The sequence below is a fragment of the Schistocerca serialis genome, chromosome 4, assembly GCF_023864345.2.
Source record: "Schistocerca serialis cubense isolate TAMUIC-IGC-003099 chromosome 4, iqSchSeri2.2, whole genome shotgun sequence".
NCBI lineage: Eukaryota > Metazoa > Arthropoda > Insecta > Orthoptera > Acrididae > Schistocerca > Schistocerca serialis.
The window spans coordinates 751,740,394-751,762,387 of record NC_064641.1 but is presented as its reverse complement, the minus strand read 5'-3'; the positions used below and the strand labels follow the sequence as shown (position 1 = coordinate 751,762,387).

The following is a 21,994-nucleotide window of genomic DNA, read 5'->3' as shown; positions in this document are numbered from 1 at the left end:
GAAAATGTTTGCTTTCTATCAAAACCTCAATTTAAGGTAAACCCCCATTTAAGGTTAAAAAATTCTGGTCCCTAGAAAAACGTTAAATAGGGGTTCTACTGTATTTACATGAATTACATTACCTTTGTGTTCCCTGATTTGCAGAATGAGTCATGTATTTCATTCCAAAGCTGGACAAACAGGTGATTATGTACATCTGCAAGAGTGCGCCATGAAAGAGCAATGCTTGAGTGCCTATTTAAACCCTGCTGCACTTTGCTTGTGCTCAGCTATCATGTTATTACTGCTTGCATACATTTGCCCTAACTTATTGTGTGTCAGTGTATGTTATGGTGGTTGGCATATATGCCACAGTCTAACAAAGTTGTACTAACATTCTTGGTTGTGTTGTGTGTCCATATTACAACACAAGTGACAATGAGTGTGGAATTGTTCTCCACATGGTTCTCAGTCTCTGGTTTGTCCTCCATTGTGTCTACAATGTCTGATGGTGCTACCAGTGAGCTTTTACATCATCAGCTGGTTAATCAACAAGGGGTTCTTATGGTGGCGCTGCAGCATCTCAGTCAACAGCAGGAAGCATTTGCCACAGCGCAACACAATCAAACACAAGTATTGCAAATGCTTGCCTCAGTTTTGGCTTTTCAAGTCCATCTCAATCTACATCGCCTGTTATGTCACCCCTAGTACCTCCTGTTTTATCTGTCGCTACCTCAGTCATTTACCCCAGCCATTTCCAGCTTACGATGAGTCTGTTGGAGAATGGGAAACCTACAAAAAACAGTTGCAGCAGCATTTTCATGTGTTTGGATTGACTGACATTACCGTATGCTGTGTTTTCTTTTTGTCTTCGTTATCACCTCACATGCATCAACTTCTTTGCCAACTGGCCCTCCCTAAAGCATCCATCTTCACTCTCTTTTGATACCATGTGCAACCTTCTTTCGAAATACCACTTTAAATGGACACACATCATTGCCACTCGAGTTGAGTTCTATTGGTGCTGCAAGAAACCAGAACATTTCTATAGACTTAGGCAGCAGAGCTTCACGGGTTAAGCTGTCATTGTCACTTTGTCAATTATGTACATAAGGAGTTGTATGCTGGTCAAATGGTTTGTGGTGCAATCATTTGGTTGGCCCCAAATGTAAGGTCCGTGAGCAGGCTCTTCAATGTGAAACCCCCCCCCCTCTTCAATGTTCTGACTATATGACTATAGCCCATTCATTTCAGGTTTTGAGGGCTGCGGGTACTCTTAACTGAATCATGGCATGAGGTTGCAGAAGTTCAACACGCTTTCCCCCGCTGTTTGGCGGATGGTTCACAGGGGGATGATACGGTGGTGGCAGTCCATGCATGAGGTAAACTTCACGACATCTGGCCCACCTCACTGAGGAAGTCACAGTTGCAGCAGCAGCACAGCTAGCCTGGTAATGAAAGACAACATAAGTGCTCCACGTTTCCCACTAATCTGTCGTGTTTTGTCACTCATGATAGGATGGATCGTCCTATTTCCAACAGCCTATTGCAGATGCTGACATGGATATCAATTGTGTATCAGCAATCTCTGTTGCACCCAATAAGCTTTTTGTTGGTGTCAAGGTTTATCAGAAGGTTTTGCACATGCAAGTTGACACTTGTGCTGCCGTGTAATTATTCAACTTGCAAACGTACGCGGACTTGAGTTCTCCCTCTTAAGCACCAGTGTCACGTACATTAGTCACCTACAATAAACAAAGCATTCTGATATTAGGTAACTTCCCAGCCTCAGTCAAATATAAATCTGTGGTTCATCTGCTGACTTTTCTGGTGGTGAACAAAGCACCCACTGAAAATTTGTTTGGTTTGGATACCTTTAACCTTTTCGGGTTTACTATTTCCGATGAAGTTAATCTTGTCTCTGATCAAGTGCCTTATCCACAACTCGACTCTTTATGCTCTGAATTTTCTGCCCTGTTTTCTGCAGATTTGGGTTGTGCTTATAATTTCCAAGCCAACATCACCATGAAACCTTCAGCAAGATCTCCTTTCTTTTGGGCTTGTCCAGTACCTATGGCACTCTGTGAACAAGTTAAGGCGGAGCTCAACCGCCTCATGGCCTCCAGGTTTGTCCAACCAATCGTATCCAGTGAACGGGCTACCCCCTAAGTCATTGTCAAGAAGCCATTCGGTCTAACTTTTGCGGTGATTTCAAAGTTTCTGTCAAAGCTCAGTCTATCATTGACACATATCCCTTGCCATGCCCGGGTGAACGTTTTGTTAAACTCACTGGTGGTCAGTATTTTTACAAGAGTGACCTTTCCCGTGCATATTTGCAGCTTGCTGTTGATTCTGACTCTCAATGACTCTTGGTCGTTAACATGCCTTTTGGCTTGCATCAATACCATTTGGCATGGCTAGTGCCCTGGCGGTTTTTCAATGGTTTCTCGAACAACTCACGAAGTCTGTAACTGGCTGTGCCACCTATCCTGATGATATTGTGGCCTCTACCTCCTCCACTGCTGAACATCTCAACAACTTTCATATGCTCTTTTCATTGTTACAGTTCACTGGGTTAAAATGCAATTTGGAAAAGTGCTTCTTCTTTCAGCCTATTATTGTTTATCTTGGTTTCAAGATCTCTAGTGCTGGTATCAAACCCCTTCATCAGACTGTCTCTGCCATTGTGGCTTTTCCATGTTCTAAGTCAGTCAAGGAACTGCAGGTTCTTTTTATGTAAGATTGCTTATTATCATGTTTTTTCCGGGAGTGGCATCAGTTGCACAACCATTACATGCCTTGCTGCATAAGGGGACATCTTTCCACTGGTCACAGGGATGTGAAATGGTGTTCTCTCAACTGAAATTCAGCTAGCTAGACCCCCTTTCTTTTGAGCCTGCCCGGTACCTATGGCACTTTGTGAACAAGTTAAGGTGGAGCATGACCGCCTCACAGCTTCCGGGTTTGTCCAACCAATTGTATCCAGTGAATGGCTTACTCCCTTAGTTATTGTCAACAAGTCATCACAACAGTTACGCTTTTGTGGAGATCTGAAAGTTTCTGTCAATGCTCAAACTACACCTTGCCTCATAACATACCGACAGGGTCACCATTTAGTGTTAGCGACAGATGCATCCAGCATAGGCTGGGGGCGATGTTAGCTCACAAATATTCTGATGGCTCTGAACAGCATACTGCATGTGCATCAAAAACACTTAATTTGGTTCAGCCTAGATATTCACAAATACAGAAAGAAGCCCTCGCTACTGTTTATGCCATAAAGAAGTTACATGTTTTTCTTTATCATGTAAAATTACTTCTCCTCACAAATCACAAGCCGTTAGTTTCACTGTTTAACCCCTCGGTGTCATTTCCAGACATAGAAACACATCACCTTCAAAGTTGGGCACTATTCCTCTCTTGATACAACTATGAGATTCACTTCCACCCCATGGCTAAACATGTGAATGCTGAAGCGCTCTCCCATCTTCCAGTCAGTATGGACCCAGTTTTTTATCAGGAGCAGTTACTCCATTTCCATGTTAATGAATGCGTTCAACAAACTGTCGATGGTTTTCCAATCACTAGTGCTCGGATCATGCAGGCTTGTGCTATCAATATGATTTTACAGAAAGTGATACACTGCGTACAGCATGGCTGGCCTGAGGCACCTCCATCACAGGCATTCAACCCCTCCATAAATATGTTTCAGCATTGTTTCTCTGTCATTGATGGTATTCTACTCTTTGACATGGACTATTCAGCTCCTAGGTAGTGGTTTCCTTGGCTCTCCATTTGGAGATCTTGTCATTACGAACAGTTACACCTGTGTGTGGATGACCAGACAACCCCGGCTGAGACACTGACATTACCACGCCCATCTGTGTCACTTGACAGATCACCTGATGCGGCTTTGTTCCTGCCACGACTTATGAGGAGTCCCCATCACCAGTGGATGAACTTGGTGCAGCTTCTCCAATAATGGTACCAATACCGATGCAGCTGCCATACACACCAGAGCTGTCTCCTCCACCTCACCCACCAATTGCAGGGGCACCACCACCACCACCACCACCACCACCACCATCAGGCTCTGGAGCTGATGTGGACATGGAGCTCACACTGACGTCACCCATCCTACCATATGGGTTGACACGAGAAGATAGACTACGACGCGGCCCATGCCCCAAGCACTTCCGCCCATATGCCCCAGTATCAGCACGTCATCTCAGTCACAGCCTCATGGAGGAAGATGCCATGGACGTCTCACAAATCTGAGCTGTTCCGCAAGGAAAGAGGAATGAAGTAATGTGCACAGACTTGAAAGCTATGTGCATTAGCAATGTGTTGTCATCTGCAAGAGTGCACTGCGAAAGAGCAGTACTGTTAATATCCGATATTGCCCGCCATGGACGAGTGCCTATTTAAACCCTGCTGCAGTACACTCGCACTCAGTTGCCATGTTATTACTGCTTGTGTATATTTGCGTTATCTTATTGTGTTCAGAGTATGTTACGGTGATTGGTGTGCATGCCACAGTCTAATACAGTTGAACTAACATTCTTGGTTGGGTTGTGTGTCCAAGTTACAACATACATTTACTTGTATTAAGTTGATAAACCCTGTAGCATTGCAAAATGACCCTTGGGCAAATAAATAACTACAACTACCCTCACTAGGGATGCTGAACGACTCACGGTATACATTTTTAAAAAAATAAGAAACTTGTAAGAATTTAATCGGTACACTGCATCAACTATAAACAATCACTAGACTTCTTAATACTATTTGTCCTTATGGCAGCAAAATGTAACCTAGTAAATTACGAAAACTGCCACTACTTTGAAAAACACTGCTGCTTCCTCTGTTACATTAAATAGTTTCTGTTTATCTTCTATTGGCAGCTTAGTATTTACTTCATTACGCTAGAAGTATACCAAGAAAATAGTTGCCTATCCCTTTAACAGCAAAGGTCCATTTATGATACACTACATCATATTATGTACCTTTACAAAGAACACTGTTACTTGCCCTATAGCTAACAGGAATTTTCAAACCCTGAATCTAGATAATCAGATAATTTGCAGATGATATGGGTGTGAGGTATTTATTTTTAATTTTCTTTTGGAATGGCTGGGAGTCCCAGTTTCTTGCTTTACATAAGAGGAGAGCTTTTGTGTGTATGTTTGCAGCAAAGTACATAACTCCTATGAGAAAACTAACGAAGAGCACACATGAAAATTATTTAGGAGGCCTTTATTGTGATTGTTCAAATCACAGAATAATTGAAACATGATGTGTTCTATCAGCAACAGAAATCATTAAGGAGTAAGCAACCTACCTTTAAAATAAAAGGCACAAAACTGAGAGCTCCAACAAATTAAAGAAGCTTAAAAGCATGTATAAGGATTACTCCTCCTACAAATTTTCTGATTACCCTCATCGGAGAATTTAAAATGCATATGGATGGAAATCAACTGTGCCCCTTCAAAAGGGGCCATTTGCCTTAAGCTATGTAGGAAAATCACAGGGATTAATGCCTTGTTGATAATATGACTGACTAAACTAGTGTCTGATGTGTTAATTTACACTGTGACCCATTCCAAAATCCTGAAGGTTCTTTTTCAGTAATGGAATGTACAAATACAATGTAAATATGAATGAATCAATAAGTCATTAATGCATTTTCACATTAGTTTGAAGGAAAAATGGTTTAGCCTACAGCTTTCAAATAATTTTCAAATGTCATGTTTCGGCACAAAAGATTTATGCCACTTCTTCCTGGAAACACTATCAACAACAGACAGCTCTCAGGAATTAAGAATGACATTAATTAGGATAATGAGGAATATTCAATAATATTTACCAGTTTACACCTGTGACATAGGAAACATGTGGCAAACATTGTTAAAAACATGACGACTACACTGTCATATCTGTGGCAACTTTTTTCGAATGGGTTAAGCTACAAGTTTTTGCTTTCACATTTGTAGGCTTTGCAAACTCACAACCAAAGAGGCATCCCACACACTAACACAGACCTCGAGCTAAGGTGCAGGTATGTCTAACACCACATCCAGTTGTCCCCCCCCCCCCCCCCTTCAAATTCATGGGCATTGCCAACTCACAACCAAATTGCCACCTTCTAACCTAACCTAGACCCTGCACTAAGCACAGATCAATCACTCACAACAGACATTTTTATTACTTTTACATTAGTTGGCTTCGCCAGCTAACCACCAAACTGAAAATATGCACCAAAAGGCAATGTCACAGCAACCATTGACATTACATCACTGGTCAAAGCTGACAGTTAGTGCAGAATATTCTTCTTGAACCATCAATTACAGGTTATGGATCCCAATTTGATCATTTGCATCGAATTCACTGTTACTGCTATATCAAAATTTGAAAAAGCAGGAAAACAACAGACAACAATATGGAAACGACAGATTGCTACTCCCCGCACAGAGGAGGGAGTCGAGTCGCAGACAGCCACAATAAAAAAGAATGCTACAATATTTCAGTTTTCAAACAAAATCCTTTTTCTGAAGCAGAAAACTTACATACATTCACACAACAACAACTCGCACAACCATGGATACAGTCTCCGTGTGCTAAGGACTGACTGCGACTGTGTCTGATGTGAGATGCAATCTGGCTGAGTTGGGTAGCCGGGATACAGAAGAGGCATAGAGCATGGAGGGGGAAGGGGATAGCCCGGTACAAGTGAGGGAAGATGCTGTGTTGCCTGTAGGAGCATCCAAGTGGCACATGATGGGGTCATGGAAGGGCTGCAAAGTGCAGCATCTGAAGGCAGTGGTGTAGGTGGGGGTAGTGGTGGGAGGGATAGGAGAGAAGTAGAGAAGGGTAAAGGATTATGTGGGTGGACTGGAAGGATAGAAGGCACGTGTAGTATTGGAGTGGGATCATGGAAGTGGACAGACAGGTGGAGGTCAGGGACTAGTGAAAAGTTCGAGGAGAGGGCAGGAGAGGGAGGTGGGGTCACAGGAATAACGGATACTTTGCAAGGAGAGTTCTAACTTGTGCAGTTCAGAACAGCTGGTGTCAGGGGGAAGAAATCAGATGCCTCAGGCTGTGAAGCAATCATTAAAGTGATGGCATGTTCAGCAAGTGGATGGTCCACTTATGCGTGCAGACAACTTACTAGTTGTCATGCCCCCATAGAGTTTGGCACAAAGTTTGCAGCTACGTTGGTAGATCATATGGCTGCTTTCACAGGAGGCCCTGTCTTTAACAGCATACGAAATGCCATTGACAGGTCTGGAGTAGATGGTAGCGGGACAATGTATAGGGCAGGTCTTACATCTGGGTCTATTGTAGGCATATGAGCCACGAGGCAATGGGTTGGGAGAAGGGATGGAGTAGGGATGGGCAAGGACGTTGCATAGTGTGGATGGACAGGAACAAATGGCCTTGCCACGGTGGATCCACCTGTTCTCTTCAACTGACTGAAGTTAAGCACCATCGGATGTGATTAGCACTTCAATGGGTGACCATCTGGGTCTGCCATGCTCTGTTGGCAAGTGGAATGCACTAGCCCTTGTGATGCCAACTGAGGAACTACTTGATTAAGAAGTAGTGGCTCCAGGTCCTGGAAACTGATAACGGCCACGACAGCAGTATGCTAACCTCGTGCCCCGCCAAACCAGCATCTGATGACACCTTTTGGGCAAAGGATGACAATATGGTAGTTGATATTGCTAGGCCTTCTGAGGCCTGTTTGGGAGAAGTTTTGGGTGAGCGATGAAATACCACTGTAGGAGGGGTGGGGAGGATATTTCTCATTTCAGGGCAGGATGAGAGGGAGCTGAAGCCTTTGCAGAGCATGTGATTCAGTTGCTCCAGCCCTAGGTGGTACTGAATTACGAGAAGAGTGCTTCTTTGCAGTCGGGCAGGGCATGGTAAGTGACTGGTAAACAAGGTGAAAGGTATGATTCTGGACAATGCTAATTTCGGTCTATGAAGGCCTCAGTAAGATGCTTGGCATATTTTGAGATGGGCTCCTCATCACTACTGATGCAATGACCAAGGGTGTACGGCTCTATGGAAGAAGCTTCTTGGTGTGGAATCTGTGGCAGCTGTCGAAGTGGAGGTACTGTTGGTGATTGATAGGTTTGATGTGAATGGAGGTACTGGTATAGCAATCCTTGAGGTGATGCTCGACATTGTTGAAGGTGGCTGGCTTGTTGGGCTGAAAAGGACCAAGTGGAATGAATGGGGGAGAAGATATTGAGGTTCTGGAGCAATGTGGATAGGGCATCCTCACCCTCAGACCAAGTAATGAAGATACCGACAATGAATCTGAAGTAGGTGAGGGGTTTGGGATTCTGGTTGACTGGAAGGGTTCCTCTAAATGGCCCATCAATAGGTTAGCAGAGGATGATGACTTGTGATGCCCATTGATCTACCATGGATTGGTTTGTAGGTGATACCTTCAAACAAGAAGTAATTATAGGTGAGCATATAGTTGATCATGGTAACCAGGAAGGAGGTCACAAGTGTGAAATCTGTTGGGTGTTCAATAGTGGCAAGGCAATGGGCATTGGGGATGTTAATGTATAGACAAGGGACAGCAGCAGTGATGTATAGGCCACTGAGTGGCACAGGAACAGAAATAGTGGAGAGCTGGTGGAAGATATGGTTTATTTCTTTTTTGATTGGAACAATCCTTTGAAGCAAAAAAACTGTAATGTGGGCATACGCCCTATTTCAAACAGTTTCCGAGAAAGAACACGTTTACTGTACATTATTATTTATTTCCTGTATTATTTAATACACAAAAAACATTTTTGAAGTGGAATTTTACTTGCCCATTTGAAAGAGTAGTCCCACATTAGTGTAGTGTGACATTTGTTTTATCAGTATGTATTAGCAGGGACAGTAAAACATAAAGAATAACCAGTACTCCAGCAGCAGCAGTAACACCCTGCCCTGTGCTGACTACTACTACTACTACTACTACTGTGCAGCAGATGGTTATTCTCTGTGTTTTACTGTCCCAACATATAGATAAAAAATATTGCATTACACTCATTTGGGATTTCTCTATGAAATGGGCATGTAAAATTACGCTTTAAAATCATTTCTCTGTATTGAATAATACAGAAAATAAATAACAATGTGCATTAAATGTGTTCTACCTCAAAAACCAGTCAGAATAGGGAAAAATGAAGTATTTTGCTTCATATGATTGTTGCTGGCATATTCCTGAATATTGACCATTGCACCTGAGACACCCTGTATAGGAGATTATGTCATGAGTAATACCCTGAAGGTGTTGGTTCACAAGGGCGGAGGTTCTCTCTGTGAGGAGCACAATCACCATCCACAATGGGCATCTTGGGTGGTTGGGTTTATAAACTTTAGGAAGCATGTAAAAGGTAGGGGTGCAGAGAGTGATGAGGGAGAGGGAGATGGAGAGGGTAGGGGTGGGGGGGAGGGGGAGAGGGGGGGGGGGGGGAGAGAGAGAGAGAGAGAGAGAGAGAGAGAGAGAGAGAGAGAGGTTCTGGGATGGGCCTAAGGATTTGAAGAGGAACTGGAGATCCTGCTGTGTTTGTAGAATGGATCACTAGGCAGGGCTTGTATGTGAACTTTTCTAACATCTGGCAGAGTCTTTCCACCAGGCAGTCCCTGTGGGTCATAACCACAGTTGTGGAGCCTTTGTTGGCAGGTAGGATTATAAGATTGGCATTAACTTTCAGGAGGTGGATTGTGGTTCTTCCTATAGGTGTGAGGTTGGCTCCCATATTGATGGATTTGGGGAATGGTGGTGAGGTGCCTCACCTTGGAAACACGTTGCCTCATGAATAACTCTGTTGTTTTGCTACATTTTATAATTCAGATACAGCATGTGGATAGTCGTGATTTCAAAGCAAATTATCATTTTAGACACATAGACATGTGGCCTGTGATTAATGTCATTCTTAATGCCTGGGAACGATCTGTTGTTTGACCAAAACATATAACTTAATTATTCATTACAGAAGTAGTGTACAGTTATTACGCCAAATTATGACTTATGAAAAAAATTATATAATACCCTTTCATCACAAAATTGTTGAGCTAAAGTCAAAATAATTATACTTAGTTTTTAATGAATAAAAATAATAAAGCACTAATTTCTAAGCAAAATCCCAACTTTCTCAGATGAGAGATGAATTTAAATGGGCACCGACGTCTACTTCGTGCTGTGATGCAGAATTCAGACGATAGGGAGTGAGTGTTCCATTGCAACCTCTGAAGCGGAATGGCTATACATCACTCCAAAACTAGGTTTCATTTAGACCAGTGGTAGTCAACCTCATCCCTACCAACCACTAGTGGGTATTCCAGCTTGCATGGTGGGTGGAACAGGTTTTAAAAACATTTTCATTAGATTTTCATAAAATTTTTACTTAAAGCATTTGGTAAGTAATTATTATCATATGCTTAACCTGCTGTAATCTGCTTCATACATTTTATAATTTTATGTTACTTCCCTATTTTATAAATCATCATTACTGTGGAACTGGTGGGCGATTAGAAAATTTTACTAGTAACAGTGATACAAAAGTGGGCAGTAGGTAAAAAGAGGTTGACTCCCCCTGATACACACCACTGAAGCAGGAAATCAGACATGAAGTTTTTGAACAATGCAACCTGGCATTCCATTTAAATTATTATAAAGTAGATCACAGAAAATTCTACATTAAGATGTCAGAGGACTCCACAAAACGGAAAACGATTTGGGAAGCAAATTCGTAATGTATCACAATAGAGATATAGTCAATTTCTGGATGAATAATTGCACGAAAAACCCTCAAAATGGCTAATGCAAGGAGAAGTCTAGAGAAGACTGCCAAAAATAGGTGTCAAAAACCAGAGGATGGTTGTAATAACACCCAGTGCTTAAGCGTCGAATAAAGTAACAGTTTTCATTCTAATGTTCTTACCGGATATTGATGGGAAGTTTGTCACCAAAGGAAGGCTTACGAAACGAAGAACTTTCATTGCAGGATATATAAGCTCTTGAACATTTCGGATAATGAAATTGACAGCAGATTTTTGATAAAGCTGGGCGATAAATACACCAGTTACTATAAACACTAGTACAAATAAAAGTTTTAATAATGACAGAAGAGCAGAATACTTTCTAATAAAAGTATTTAACAAGGGCTGTTTTTCACTACAATCGACGTTCTTGTAAACATAACAATGTAGTGATTTATGGACGATTTTATTTATGTTCCCGTCATCTAATCCGCGGTCTCTTGCAAACACTCGTAGCTTTTCCGATTCTTCCTCATAATAAGTTAGCAGTTCGGAATTCGACAAATTATTTCTCATTTTACCGCACCTCACGCGATGCGCGCCTAACCTGTCACGCATGAAATTCTTATCCTGACGTTCAACTGTCATTTTAAGATGAGACTATGACCGAAATTAGTAACTTCGCCACTTCGTGCAAAATGATGTTGTTTGCAAACATTGGAAGTGAACAGCATCATTAGAAACACAGTGACTTAAAATGTGGAGCGGAAATGCACGACCAATAACTCTTCCTAATTCCGGTAGGTCAATGTATTTATTTGGACAGCAAAGCTGCTGGATTCTAAGGAGACATACGTCGAAATAAATGACTGGGCTGAAGACTTCCAATCTTGAGCGGATATGTAAGTATTACAATTCAACACCGATTGCTAAATGTCGTTTCGAGTGGCATTGCATAACCTTGTTGTGAGTACATTGACTTGTAGTTGAGGCAACCAATTCCCCACCTGTTTGTAATCTGGAAGGGGAATCCGTACCTTATGTGACCTTATTTCTCCGAAAAGAACGAATTCAGAATTGAAATCTCGCGAAATTCGTATTTGACATGCTGTAACTAACAATTCAGATTGTGAAAATAGCCCTTGAGTCAAATGACAATTGAACTAGATGTGCTATATATTTTAAAGTGCACAGTGATGAAATTAGGTTATTATTCAGGTACAGTCCTGTTTAGATTACTCTTATGATTAAGAACATGTAACATTTTCGAATATTTTTTGTCATATGTGGTTTCCTGTTTTTTTATATTAGTGAAAATTTGTTGTCATAGGTAACTAATTGTAGAAATTCAATTCACAGGGTGCGGTGAGGAGTTGGAGGATGGCAGAGCCAGATCGCAGCTCAACCGATGGCACTCCTGAAAATGAAGTAGATTCAGGTACACAGCCTGAAAGTGCACATAGCAATGAAGATGGATGTGATCAAGAGAATGAAGCAGATCAGTCTGGAGGTCAAGGAAGCCCTGTAGCATCAGGTGGCAATGAAGGAGCCCTTAACACCAACTATGACTCTAGTGATGGAGCCATTCCAATACACAGGTGTGACCGTTGTGATAACTATGAAACACTTAGTCGCTCTGCATTTTTAACTCATTTGTCCAGCTGCTCTGTAAATGAGGGTGAGTCATCAGCAGCAGACAGGAGTCATGACCGAAAATTGTTTCAGTGTGATGTGTGCAATATGAAGTTTTCTAATGGTGCAAACATGAGACGGCATAAAATGCGACACACAGGAGTAAAGCCTTATGAATGTCGTGTCTGCCAAAAGAGATTTTTCCGCAAGGACCACCTGGCAGAGCATTTTACAACCCATACAAAAACATTACCTTATCATTGCCCCATTTGCAACAGAGGTTTCCAGCGTCAGATTGCAATGCGAGCACATTTTCAAAATGAACATGTTGGACAGCATGACATGATCAAGTCCTGTCCACTCTGCAGTTATCGAGCTGGCTCAATGAAGAGTTTACGTGTTCATTTCTTCAACAGGTAGTGATTTTACTGTCAATTATTATTTTGCTTCCAGTGTGTCAGGTTTATTATAAATGCAACAATAGCTCACTTTTTTTTACATGGTGCTACTAATGAGTAAGAAGATTATATATTGACCTTAGATATTAGTTTGATGATAAGAAGCCATGAATGGGAGATAGAGAAAAAGTGTGGAGATGAACCATAACTCACTATGCAATGGAATCATTAAATGGTTTTTTTTTTTTTTTTCATTTTTGACTGGTTATGTTTTGTTGACAATGTTCCACTGAAATCTTGGTTGTGCTGACAGGTTGACCTGTATTGATCTGTAATTTAGCCCACAGTCTCATAAGTTGGATTTAAAAGTGACAACCTGGATTTGAGTAGGTAAATCCAATGCAAGTGAATGCAAAATAAATGATGTAGTAACATATTGATCTGTAGCATAGCGTAAGGTCTATTTTGTGCCAAATTTAACACTCTTTCCAAAATTTAATGTGCTTTTCATTATAAATAATAAAAGTGTGGTAAATTCAAAAACCTACCTTAAATACATAATAGAGGCTATATGTCTTCAATGAGTATTTTGGTATATGTTATGTTAGTGGAAATATATGTGTGTCTTAGATCTTAATAATGGTTACAATTTAAGTGGTCTCCGTTACAGCTAAATATACTCATTCATTTTTATTAAAAAGGCTTACTGAAGGTGCAATGATATTTTAAACAGCTGGTATTCGTTAGTCAATACAATACATGTAATTCTTCATGGTTGTAACTGTAGCTTCATAGTTCAATTCTCGGTAAAAGTTATCTATTGGACTCCCCTTGCATTTTTCATTATGGCATGGATGTAAACATTAGTTTTGCTCTCAGTCAATTTTTTTTATCACAATCAGATTTTCTGCTTTGACATTTGTTGACTTCGCCAACTCGCAACCAAATTGTCACCTTCCTACCCAATCTAGACCTCAGGCTGTACTATAGATCAATCTGTCACACTGTTACAACAACCAAGCTTTCGGGTCGTGTCGTGGATGGGGGGGGGGGGGGGGGGTGAGGGGGTTAAACATAATTTTAGCCCTGTCCTCAACTTAGAATTAATTTCTGTTTTGCTTGTGTCAAATGAGAGTATTTTAAGCTAGTATACTGTACTGATGTGTGAAAAATGATGCAGCTGTTTTAGACTTTGGTCACCACAGTTTACATTTTTGAAATTTTTCTACATAAGTGTCATAAAATGTCCTAGAACTTTGTTACTTGCTTCCTTTATAGCAAATTAAATTGCAGGTGTAATATTCCTCCAGAAACATTAACAACTACTTTACATATACCAGTACAAATGAAATATGGAAACATTCAATAGTGGCCTTTGTGTTTGACTTGTGACATTACCAAATGGCACATACAAACATCTTATTTACATGCAGTACGGCGATCATTATTTCATTCAAACAACCATAAGAGAAGCATAATAGAAAATATATTCAAAATAATCTTAAAACAAATATCCAACTAACAGGATACTTATGGGAAACTGGGGGTTTTGCATAGGGACATACCATACAAATGTTGCCACTCCCCTCACATAGGAACTGAAGTCAAAAACCAAACAAAATTCCATGATCGTCTCAATACAGAAAGATCAAAAAATTGGTATGATCGTCTTCACTTAATGTCTATAGGTAAACTGAGTTTCGCGATACCAGCTAATGATGAAACAGCAACATAACTGTTGGTACTAATAAATTCACTTGACCTATATTGCTAAAACAAACTCCATGCTACTTACCAGTGAAAATCACAGTGATATTTGCAGAGAGAACACTGCAAATGCTAGTACCAATAATTTCACTTAACCTATACAGCTAACAGATCTCTGACAGCAAAACAAAAAAGTAAGTCTATAATACTTGTGGTATTAGTCAGTTTGCTTGACCTACATAGCTGAAATGAAGTCTGCCATAACGACCAAAGACACATGATTGATGCCCGAGAAGTAACAATTTGTTTACAAAATAGGGCAGATATAATTAGCTACACATTACCTACACTGATAAAATCAACTCCACAGTGCCGAATAACTAGGAATAGACAGTATTCACAAACAAACCAAATAATATAATTTTATTTATGTTGTCTTGTATCATTAATTTCAGTCAACCTAAACAACAAAAATAAAACTACAATTCCATTAAACATATGTCACTATGATCATAATTAAAAAAAAAAAAGTGTTTTAACAACGTACTTACGAAAAAAATGCCAAATAAAAAGGTTTAAAAAAAGAAAACATCATTAAACAATCCAAATAACACAAAAAGAACACAGCCAAATAAGGAAATCCACCCTATTTGTTTTCCCTGATACAGTCATCTTCACCATCTGCTAGACTTTGCCTCCCCCCATTTCTCCACACTAAACACCAATAAAACAAAAATCAAATGATGAATCAATTTTAGCAAACACCTCAGCTCTTTCTATCAGCCTGCATGATGGAGCAGCTTTCAGAATTTTCATTCCCTTCTCGCAATGCTGCCAGTTAATGTAGCCTGCCAAAACATCATATTTTTGCAGAAGAATGGCCATACTTGGAACACCAACAATCACCTGACTATGGCCTTCTAAAGTCAGAACTGTAGTATCTTATCCTACAGAACAACATAAACAAACAAATATACTATTTTCCTGATATTGAAGTTCAGCACTAAAGAGCACCACCACAACCTACACACCTGCTACAGAATGCCCCCTTCTCACATGTCAGACTTCAAATAATCCCCCCCCCCCCCCCCCCACACACACACACACATGCACACACCACAAAATCATTATGTCATGGATCAAAGCAGATGCCTGGTGCGAAACATTTCACACATACTTCTTGCAGAAGACACAAATGGATAAGAATTTCACAAGCATTCAGAAATTGCACTTTTTGGCTTGAGAACTTTAGAATAGGAGGTACTAAGGAGTTCTATTCACACAAGGACCACAGAAATAGTAATTAAAGGTGTGCTTCATAATGTACAATCATTTCTTTATGATCTTACTCTGTGTGAAGAGAAAAGAAATACTCTGCTGTACTCATTTTTTAACTCTTAGTAATGCAGGATTCTTATGTTCATTTGTTGGTTAGGCTTTTGTAAAGGCAGACTTTTCATTTGATGTGTGTATGATGTGCCTGCTCTGTAACATGCTGCATGAACTGCTGTGATGCGTACATGCGTTTTTATGGTTGTGTGTGAAATGAAACATGTTTCATTGTTGTGTATTATGTGCTAACTCTGTAACATGCTACATGGATGGCCGTGATGAGTACTTATGTTTTTGTGGTTGTGTGTGAAATGAAACATGTTGCGTTGTCTCCTAGCTTACTGTGCTTGAAAAGTGTCAAGGAGTTTGCTTAAATTAATGCAATATGTAGTTTAAAATCTGAAATATCTTATGCATTTTTACAGGAACCACTGTATAGCTTTTCATAAGGCACTTACGGGAAGCTTACTATTTGACTCACAATGGTGCCATACAGTCAAGTGATTGATAACTCAATACTTTCTCCCCTTATTGGCAAAATTTTGGCGACAAAAATATCGTCCATCACCAGGATTAGAATAAGCAACTACAGCATTTGGGAGTACTGCATTATGATTTAATGATGTTTTCTTGGGGGGAGGGGGGGGGGGGATGACTGCAACAGACTTAGATTCATTGCCAAGATAGTGGGAAAATTCTGTTGGTGTAAAAAGGAGACAGCTTACTAATCACTTGTATGTGTCATCTTAGGATATTGCTCAAGTGTGTGAGACCTGTACCAAACAGGACTAGAGGATGATGAATGTATACAAAGAAAGACATCACAAATAGTCACAGGAGAGTGTCACAGAAATGCTGGAAAAGTTTCAAGAACCCATATTATGTGAAGAACCTAGGAATATAATATAGCTCAAAACAAATAACTCTCTTGGACGCTGCAAAGATGAGGTTAGACTAATTACAGTATGCAAGGAGACATGTAAGTATTAATTCTTCCTGGATTCCATATGCAAATCGAAGAGGAAGAGGCCGTAATATGTGATTCCGGAGGAAGTACTCTCTTGCACACCCTTCACAGTGGTTTACAAAGTATGTCTATCAATACAGGATATGAAATGGAAATTCCGTGGTTAAATATAAGCATGCCTTGTGCTTCCACCACTGACTATCGTGCCTGGGAATGTGGAACGTCCTCCCTATAATCATTCTCACCCTACCAGCAGGTATCCTGCCTTCCACCCATCTGCACAAAATCCTAGTCCATCCATATGTCACACATACTCCCAACCCATTGCCACAAGGGTTATAGACCTGCGGAAACACAGGTGCAAGACCTGTTCGATCACCCAACCAGCACATCATACTGCAGCACCTCCACAGGCTTCCCTATCCTATTGGAGACAGGCAGTTGTATTACATACCAGCTATGCTGTATTTCTGCACAAAATTGTATGTGAGCATGACCACCAACCAGCTGTCCACTTAAATGTATGGCCACTACTGAACTTTGGCCAAGAGCAGAGTTAGCAGCTGAACATGCTGCTGAGCATAACTTGCTTGATTTCAATGGCTGCTTCAAAACCTGTTTCATCTGGATCCTTCTTCCCAAAACCAGCTTATCTTATTTACACGAGAGCTGTCCTTGTAATGCATTCTTCAGTCCCATAGTTTCCCTGACCTCAGTCTCCACTAGCCCCTGAACCGACACATCCCCCACACTCCTGAGCTCCTTCCCCGTAGCACTAACTTCTCTCTTCCTGCACTCATATCTCTTCCCCATCATGTCTCTCTGTCTCTGTTCTATCTCCCCCTCTTAATCCACCCCTCTACATCATTGTGTACTGGGCACAGCTTCCCCTGCCTGTGATAAGAATGTGATTCCAGGTGTCACATTCCTATCCTGTGCATCTGCTGCCTCTCCTTTATAACCGTCAGCCACCCTTTCCCAACCAAACTTATTAATTCTCCTCATCCACACCAACCGAGCACAACCCATCAACCCAATCAAACTGCAGTGGCAGTCCAGTGCAGTCAGCCAGGGCAATGTAGCTGAACAGGTGTACGTGTGCACGTGTATGTGTACTCTTTAGCTCCAAAAGAGAGTTCATCTTAAAGCTAGCGGTGTTCTCAGTATTGTTTATGTGCCTATTGACAACTCGTTATCTCAACTATCCAGTGAGTTGTTATGTTTACTCTTTTTAAATTCTTTAGATGTAGCATATAAGTGTAGAAAATGCCCCAGCTATTAATTACAATTTTGTTGTTCACCATTCTCAAAACTTTCTGGAAGACTAAATTTGTGTGCCAAACCAGGACTTAGACCTAGACCCTAACATTTCATCAGCAATGCATTTTCCAGCTGAGCCCAATGCACAGTTCAACTCTGTCAGCGTGCTTCGGTACAGAATATGCTCTGCTGTAGAATGAGACATTTAGTGTGAGGACATTCCACTGGTTGTGATAAACAGTTCTCCATCATATATATTATCTTAAAGTACTTATCCTACAAGACAGGAGGGAGGTATTGACATATTGTAGCTTTCATGTGTGTGTAGATAGCTAAGTTAGTAAGAGAGTTATTCTTTAATGCCTGGGTTTGGATTTGATCTGCAGTCAGACATACAGTTTTAGTCTCTCAGAAATTTTCTATATAGTGAACTCTGTACTGCAAAGTGGACATTCATTTTAGACATCAGGTAGTGTTAAGGTGATATGATATTGAAGTTTTTCATGGCAGCATCCATGTATAAAATTTTCGCAGTGTTCAGACCCCATCATATTTAAGTTAAAACATGACCTTCTGAAGGTAATCACCATCTTGTACATCAGGAGATGACTGACTGCCAGCAGTAAGTCTGCCTCCTTTTTATGGGTGTTCAAGCTTGATGTTGGTCACTTGACATCATTAGGTGTTTTGACTACTATTGATGGAGGCATGTCACCTGGAGGACGGGATTCACATGCACAAATGAGGTAACTCAGCAGTGAGGCAGTAATGGACCCTTTCTCCAACTGGTTTGTGACAGAGGGGTGGGAGGGGAATGGAAATCATCCCCAGCATCACCTATATCCGTAAGAATTAATTTTTTTGGCTTTATTTCTTTGAAGAGATTCTGTCTCAAGTGTTCATTTCCAGGCACCACTCAGATTGCAACCTCTGCTTGTTTTAAAATTATTGGTGCACACGTGAATTTCTACCTCTTCTGTGTTACAGAGTCTCTGTAAGTCAAAGCATGGAAGAGAATTGTCTGTAAGGCTGTCTTCCATTATCACTGATTTTTCAAAATTTGTGTATTTGGTGTTCTGTCTGTGATTCGTGCAGATTAATCTGACCACATGAATTCCACACATTCAAAAATTAGGTTTACTATGGAGATGTAAATGAAAAGCAAGTGCTTGGTCATGTTTGTTCAGTGGAAATTGGGTGGACAATTAGGTCAGTCCCTGTACAGAAATTTGACATATACAGATATTTATTTAAATAAGCAGACTTTTCATCATCCAGCTCAAAAATTCTGTTCTGAGCGTCTTATTACACAGACCACAGCTATTTCCAGATCATGATCACCCGGGATCTGAATTAAAACATCATAAGAGTTTTATGATCTTAAGAATGTGTTCAGGAAAACCTATAAAAAGCACATCAAATTATTGGTGCATTCCCTGGTAAATGTTGGTGCAAACACATTCAGAAGACAAACCTGTAATACTCATTCCATTCTGTGGAGTGAGCTCTAGCAAGACTGGGTGCATGGTAGGTAAATATGGTATTAGAACATTATTCCAATCTACTTGGGAAATTTATAGTCTTGTTGCACCCAGTGAAAGACAGCCCGATCTGAGATTATTTGGTGTCTACAATAAGCTATGTGAATGTGGGGCAGACAGTGTGTATCATTGCTCTGCATTGCACTGAACATAGATGGTACATCAAGTATAGAAATCCTGAAAAATCAGCAATAATGAAACACAGCCTTATGGAAGTGTGTAAGGTTAACTTGGAGAATATGAAGATCCTCTCTCATGCATAGACATATTAGGATGTTACAATTAAAGAAGTGGTAGAAATTAATCATTGCTTGGTGGCACTTAACTGCCTCATTGGCGATTCCCATATTTGCGCATGCGAATCTCGCCATCCAGGTGACATCACTTTGCCAACAGAAGTTAGAAAAGCAAGCGGATGTCAACCAACCAATGGCAGTCTTGAACACCAGTATAAAAGAGTCAGTCAGTCTTCTTCTGGTGTACAAGAAGGTGATTATCTTCGAAAAGTTGAGTCTTATCTCAGGTTTGTCCCGGTTTGAACAATGAAAAAAAAAAAAAATACAGTTAAGGTGTTATGCTTTGCATGTGGCATGTAATTTTTGGATATGTTGATCTAATGCACTCTGGCTCAACTTATATGGTCACATTGTTTTGAATAAAGTTTTATTCCTACTCTGGAGTATTTGAGTGATAGAATATAGATTCTTATCACAGTTAACTATGTTATATTGTCATTTAAATGAAATAAAACCATTTGCCTTTAATGTGGAGTCTTTAATCTTAAATGTGAGCTATAATCTGTCTGCCCAGTCTGAATTTATATTCACCTTAGGTTTTGTAATAATGTTGTATATATATAATGTAGTAATTCCCCCCCTCCCCTCCCCCCCCCCCCCCCCCCCCCCAGTACAAACATATTCTAGAAACTGTACTCTAATAAATATTAGGTTGCTGCATAAGTTCGTAGTATTTTTCCATAAGTTTAATAAACACAACAGATACACATAACAGAGAATTTATTCATCAATAGTGTAGTCTCTTTCACTACTCACAACAGTCTGCCGACACTGGGGTAACTTTTCGATTCCGCAACTGTAGAAATCATTTAGTTTTGAGGTAAAGAACTCATGTTCGGAGTGCATTTTCATCTGGAGTGGAAATTCCTTGAAGGTTGTTCAATAGAGAGCAGAAAAGTTGAAAATCTGAGGGTGCAAGATCAGGTGAATAAGGAGGGTGCAGAATGACTTCCCATCCCAACTGTTTGGTGTTTTTTGTCAGTCTAGCTGAATGCAGGCGAGCGTTTTTGTGGAGTAGCATCACTTCATGCTGTCTTCCTGGTCTTTGTTCTTGGATTGCAGCTGCAAGACTTCTCAGTTGTTGACAGTAAATGTCAGCAGTGATGGTTACACATTGGGAAGCAAGTGATGGTTGCACATTGGGAAGCAATTTGTAGTACTACACCGTACAATTTCTGTCCCACCAGATACATAATGTTGTCTTTTGTGGATGCATTAGGTCTTCCACCAGATACATACCATTATCTATTGTGGATGAGCAGTGGTCTTTATATGGGGAGTTGCTGCTTTGTTTGAGCTTAACTGTTCCTTTTTTTGCCTTACATTAGCATAAAGACACTGTTTTTCATCACCACTAAAAATACAGGATGGAAATGGTTGGTGCTGTTCATGAGCCAATTAATGACAAGCAAGCACAGATGCATATAGCCTATATGGTCATCCGCTGATTTTTGTGATTTTGTCATGTAGCGTGCTGTATCCATGCACCCTATGGTGGAATGATCTTAGTTCATCACATTTGCCAATTCAAGTACACTGATGTGGAGCATTGTGAATTAATGTGTTTAAACCATCTTTATCAAACCCCAAAGGTCTTTCTGAATGTGGAGAGTCACGAAGGTCAAAAAGGTCCTCCTTAAAACAGAAAACCATTTTCTTGCTGTGCTCTATCCATTGGCATTATCGTCATACTTGGCACAAATGTTTCTGACTGCCTCCATTGCTGTCACCCCTCTATTGAACTGAAACAGAAGAATATGTCGGAAATGTTCTGATATCTCCACTTGGCACTTCATTTTCTAGTTTCCACAACTCCATTCACTTACCTCCAAATGACAAAATGACAATAGATTAGATTAGATTAGATTAGATTTACTTTCATTCCAATTGATCCGTAGTGAGGAGGTCCTCCAGGATGTGGAACATGTCAGAAAAACAACAATACATGACAAATATTTAAACTAAAACAAATAAGCTAATGTACCATTCCACAGGTCCCAAGTGGAATGATCGTCATTTTTTAATGAACACTAAGAGTCATTTTACAAATACTATTGCACTGAATTTAAAATAAAAAAGTTTTATATTTATTTATAAGGTAAGAAACAT

The 21,994-nt window shown here is 40.3% G+C and overlaps 2 protein-coding genes across 3 annotated transcripts in view; one reads left to right on the top strand and one right to left on the bottom strand.

Moving 5' to 3' along the window:
* The window catches only part of LOC126473288 (uncharacterized), a 144,745-nt gene extending 133,218 nt beyond the window's left edge, over positions 1-11,527 (bottom strand). For both annotated transcript variants that reach the window (XM_050100246.1, XM_050100245.1), the window contains exon 1: positions 10,935-11,527. In XM_050100246.1, the coding sequence (XP_049956203.1) occupies positions 10,935-11,400 (466 nt within the window). In that variant the 5' untranslated portion in view covers positions 11,401-11,527. The remainder of the gene's footprint in view (positions 1-10,934) is intronic.
* Positions 11,528-11,831: 304 nt separating this feature from the next.
* Positions 11,832-21,994, top strand: part of LOC126473287 (zinc finger protein sdz-12) — a 74,328-nt gene continuing 64,165 nt past the window's right edge. The window contains exons 1-2 of the mRNA XM_050100244.1: positions 11,832-11,970; positions 12,112-12,800. Coding sequence (XP_049956201.1) covers positions 12,133-12,800 — 668 coding nt within the window. The 5' untranslated portion in view covers positions 11,832-11,970; positions 12,112-12,132. The remainder of the gene's footprint in view (positions 11,971-12,111; positions 12,801-21,994) is intronic.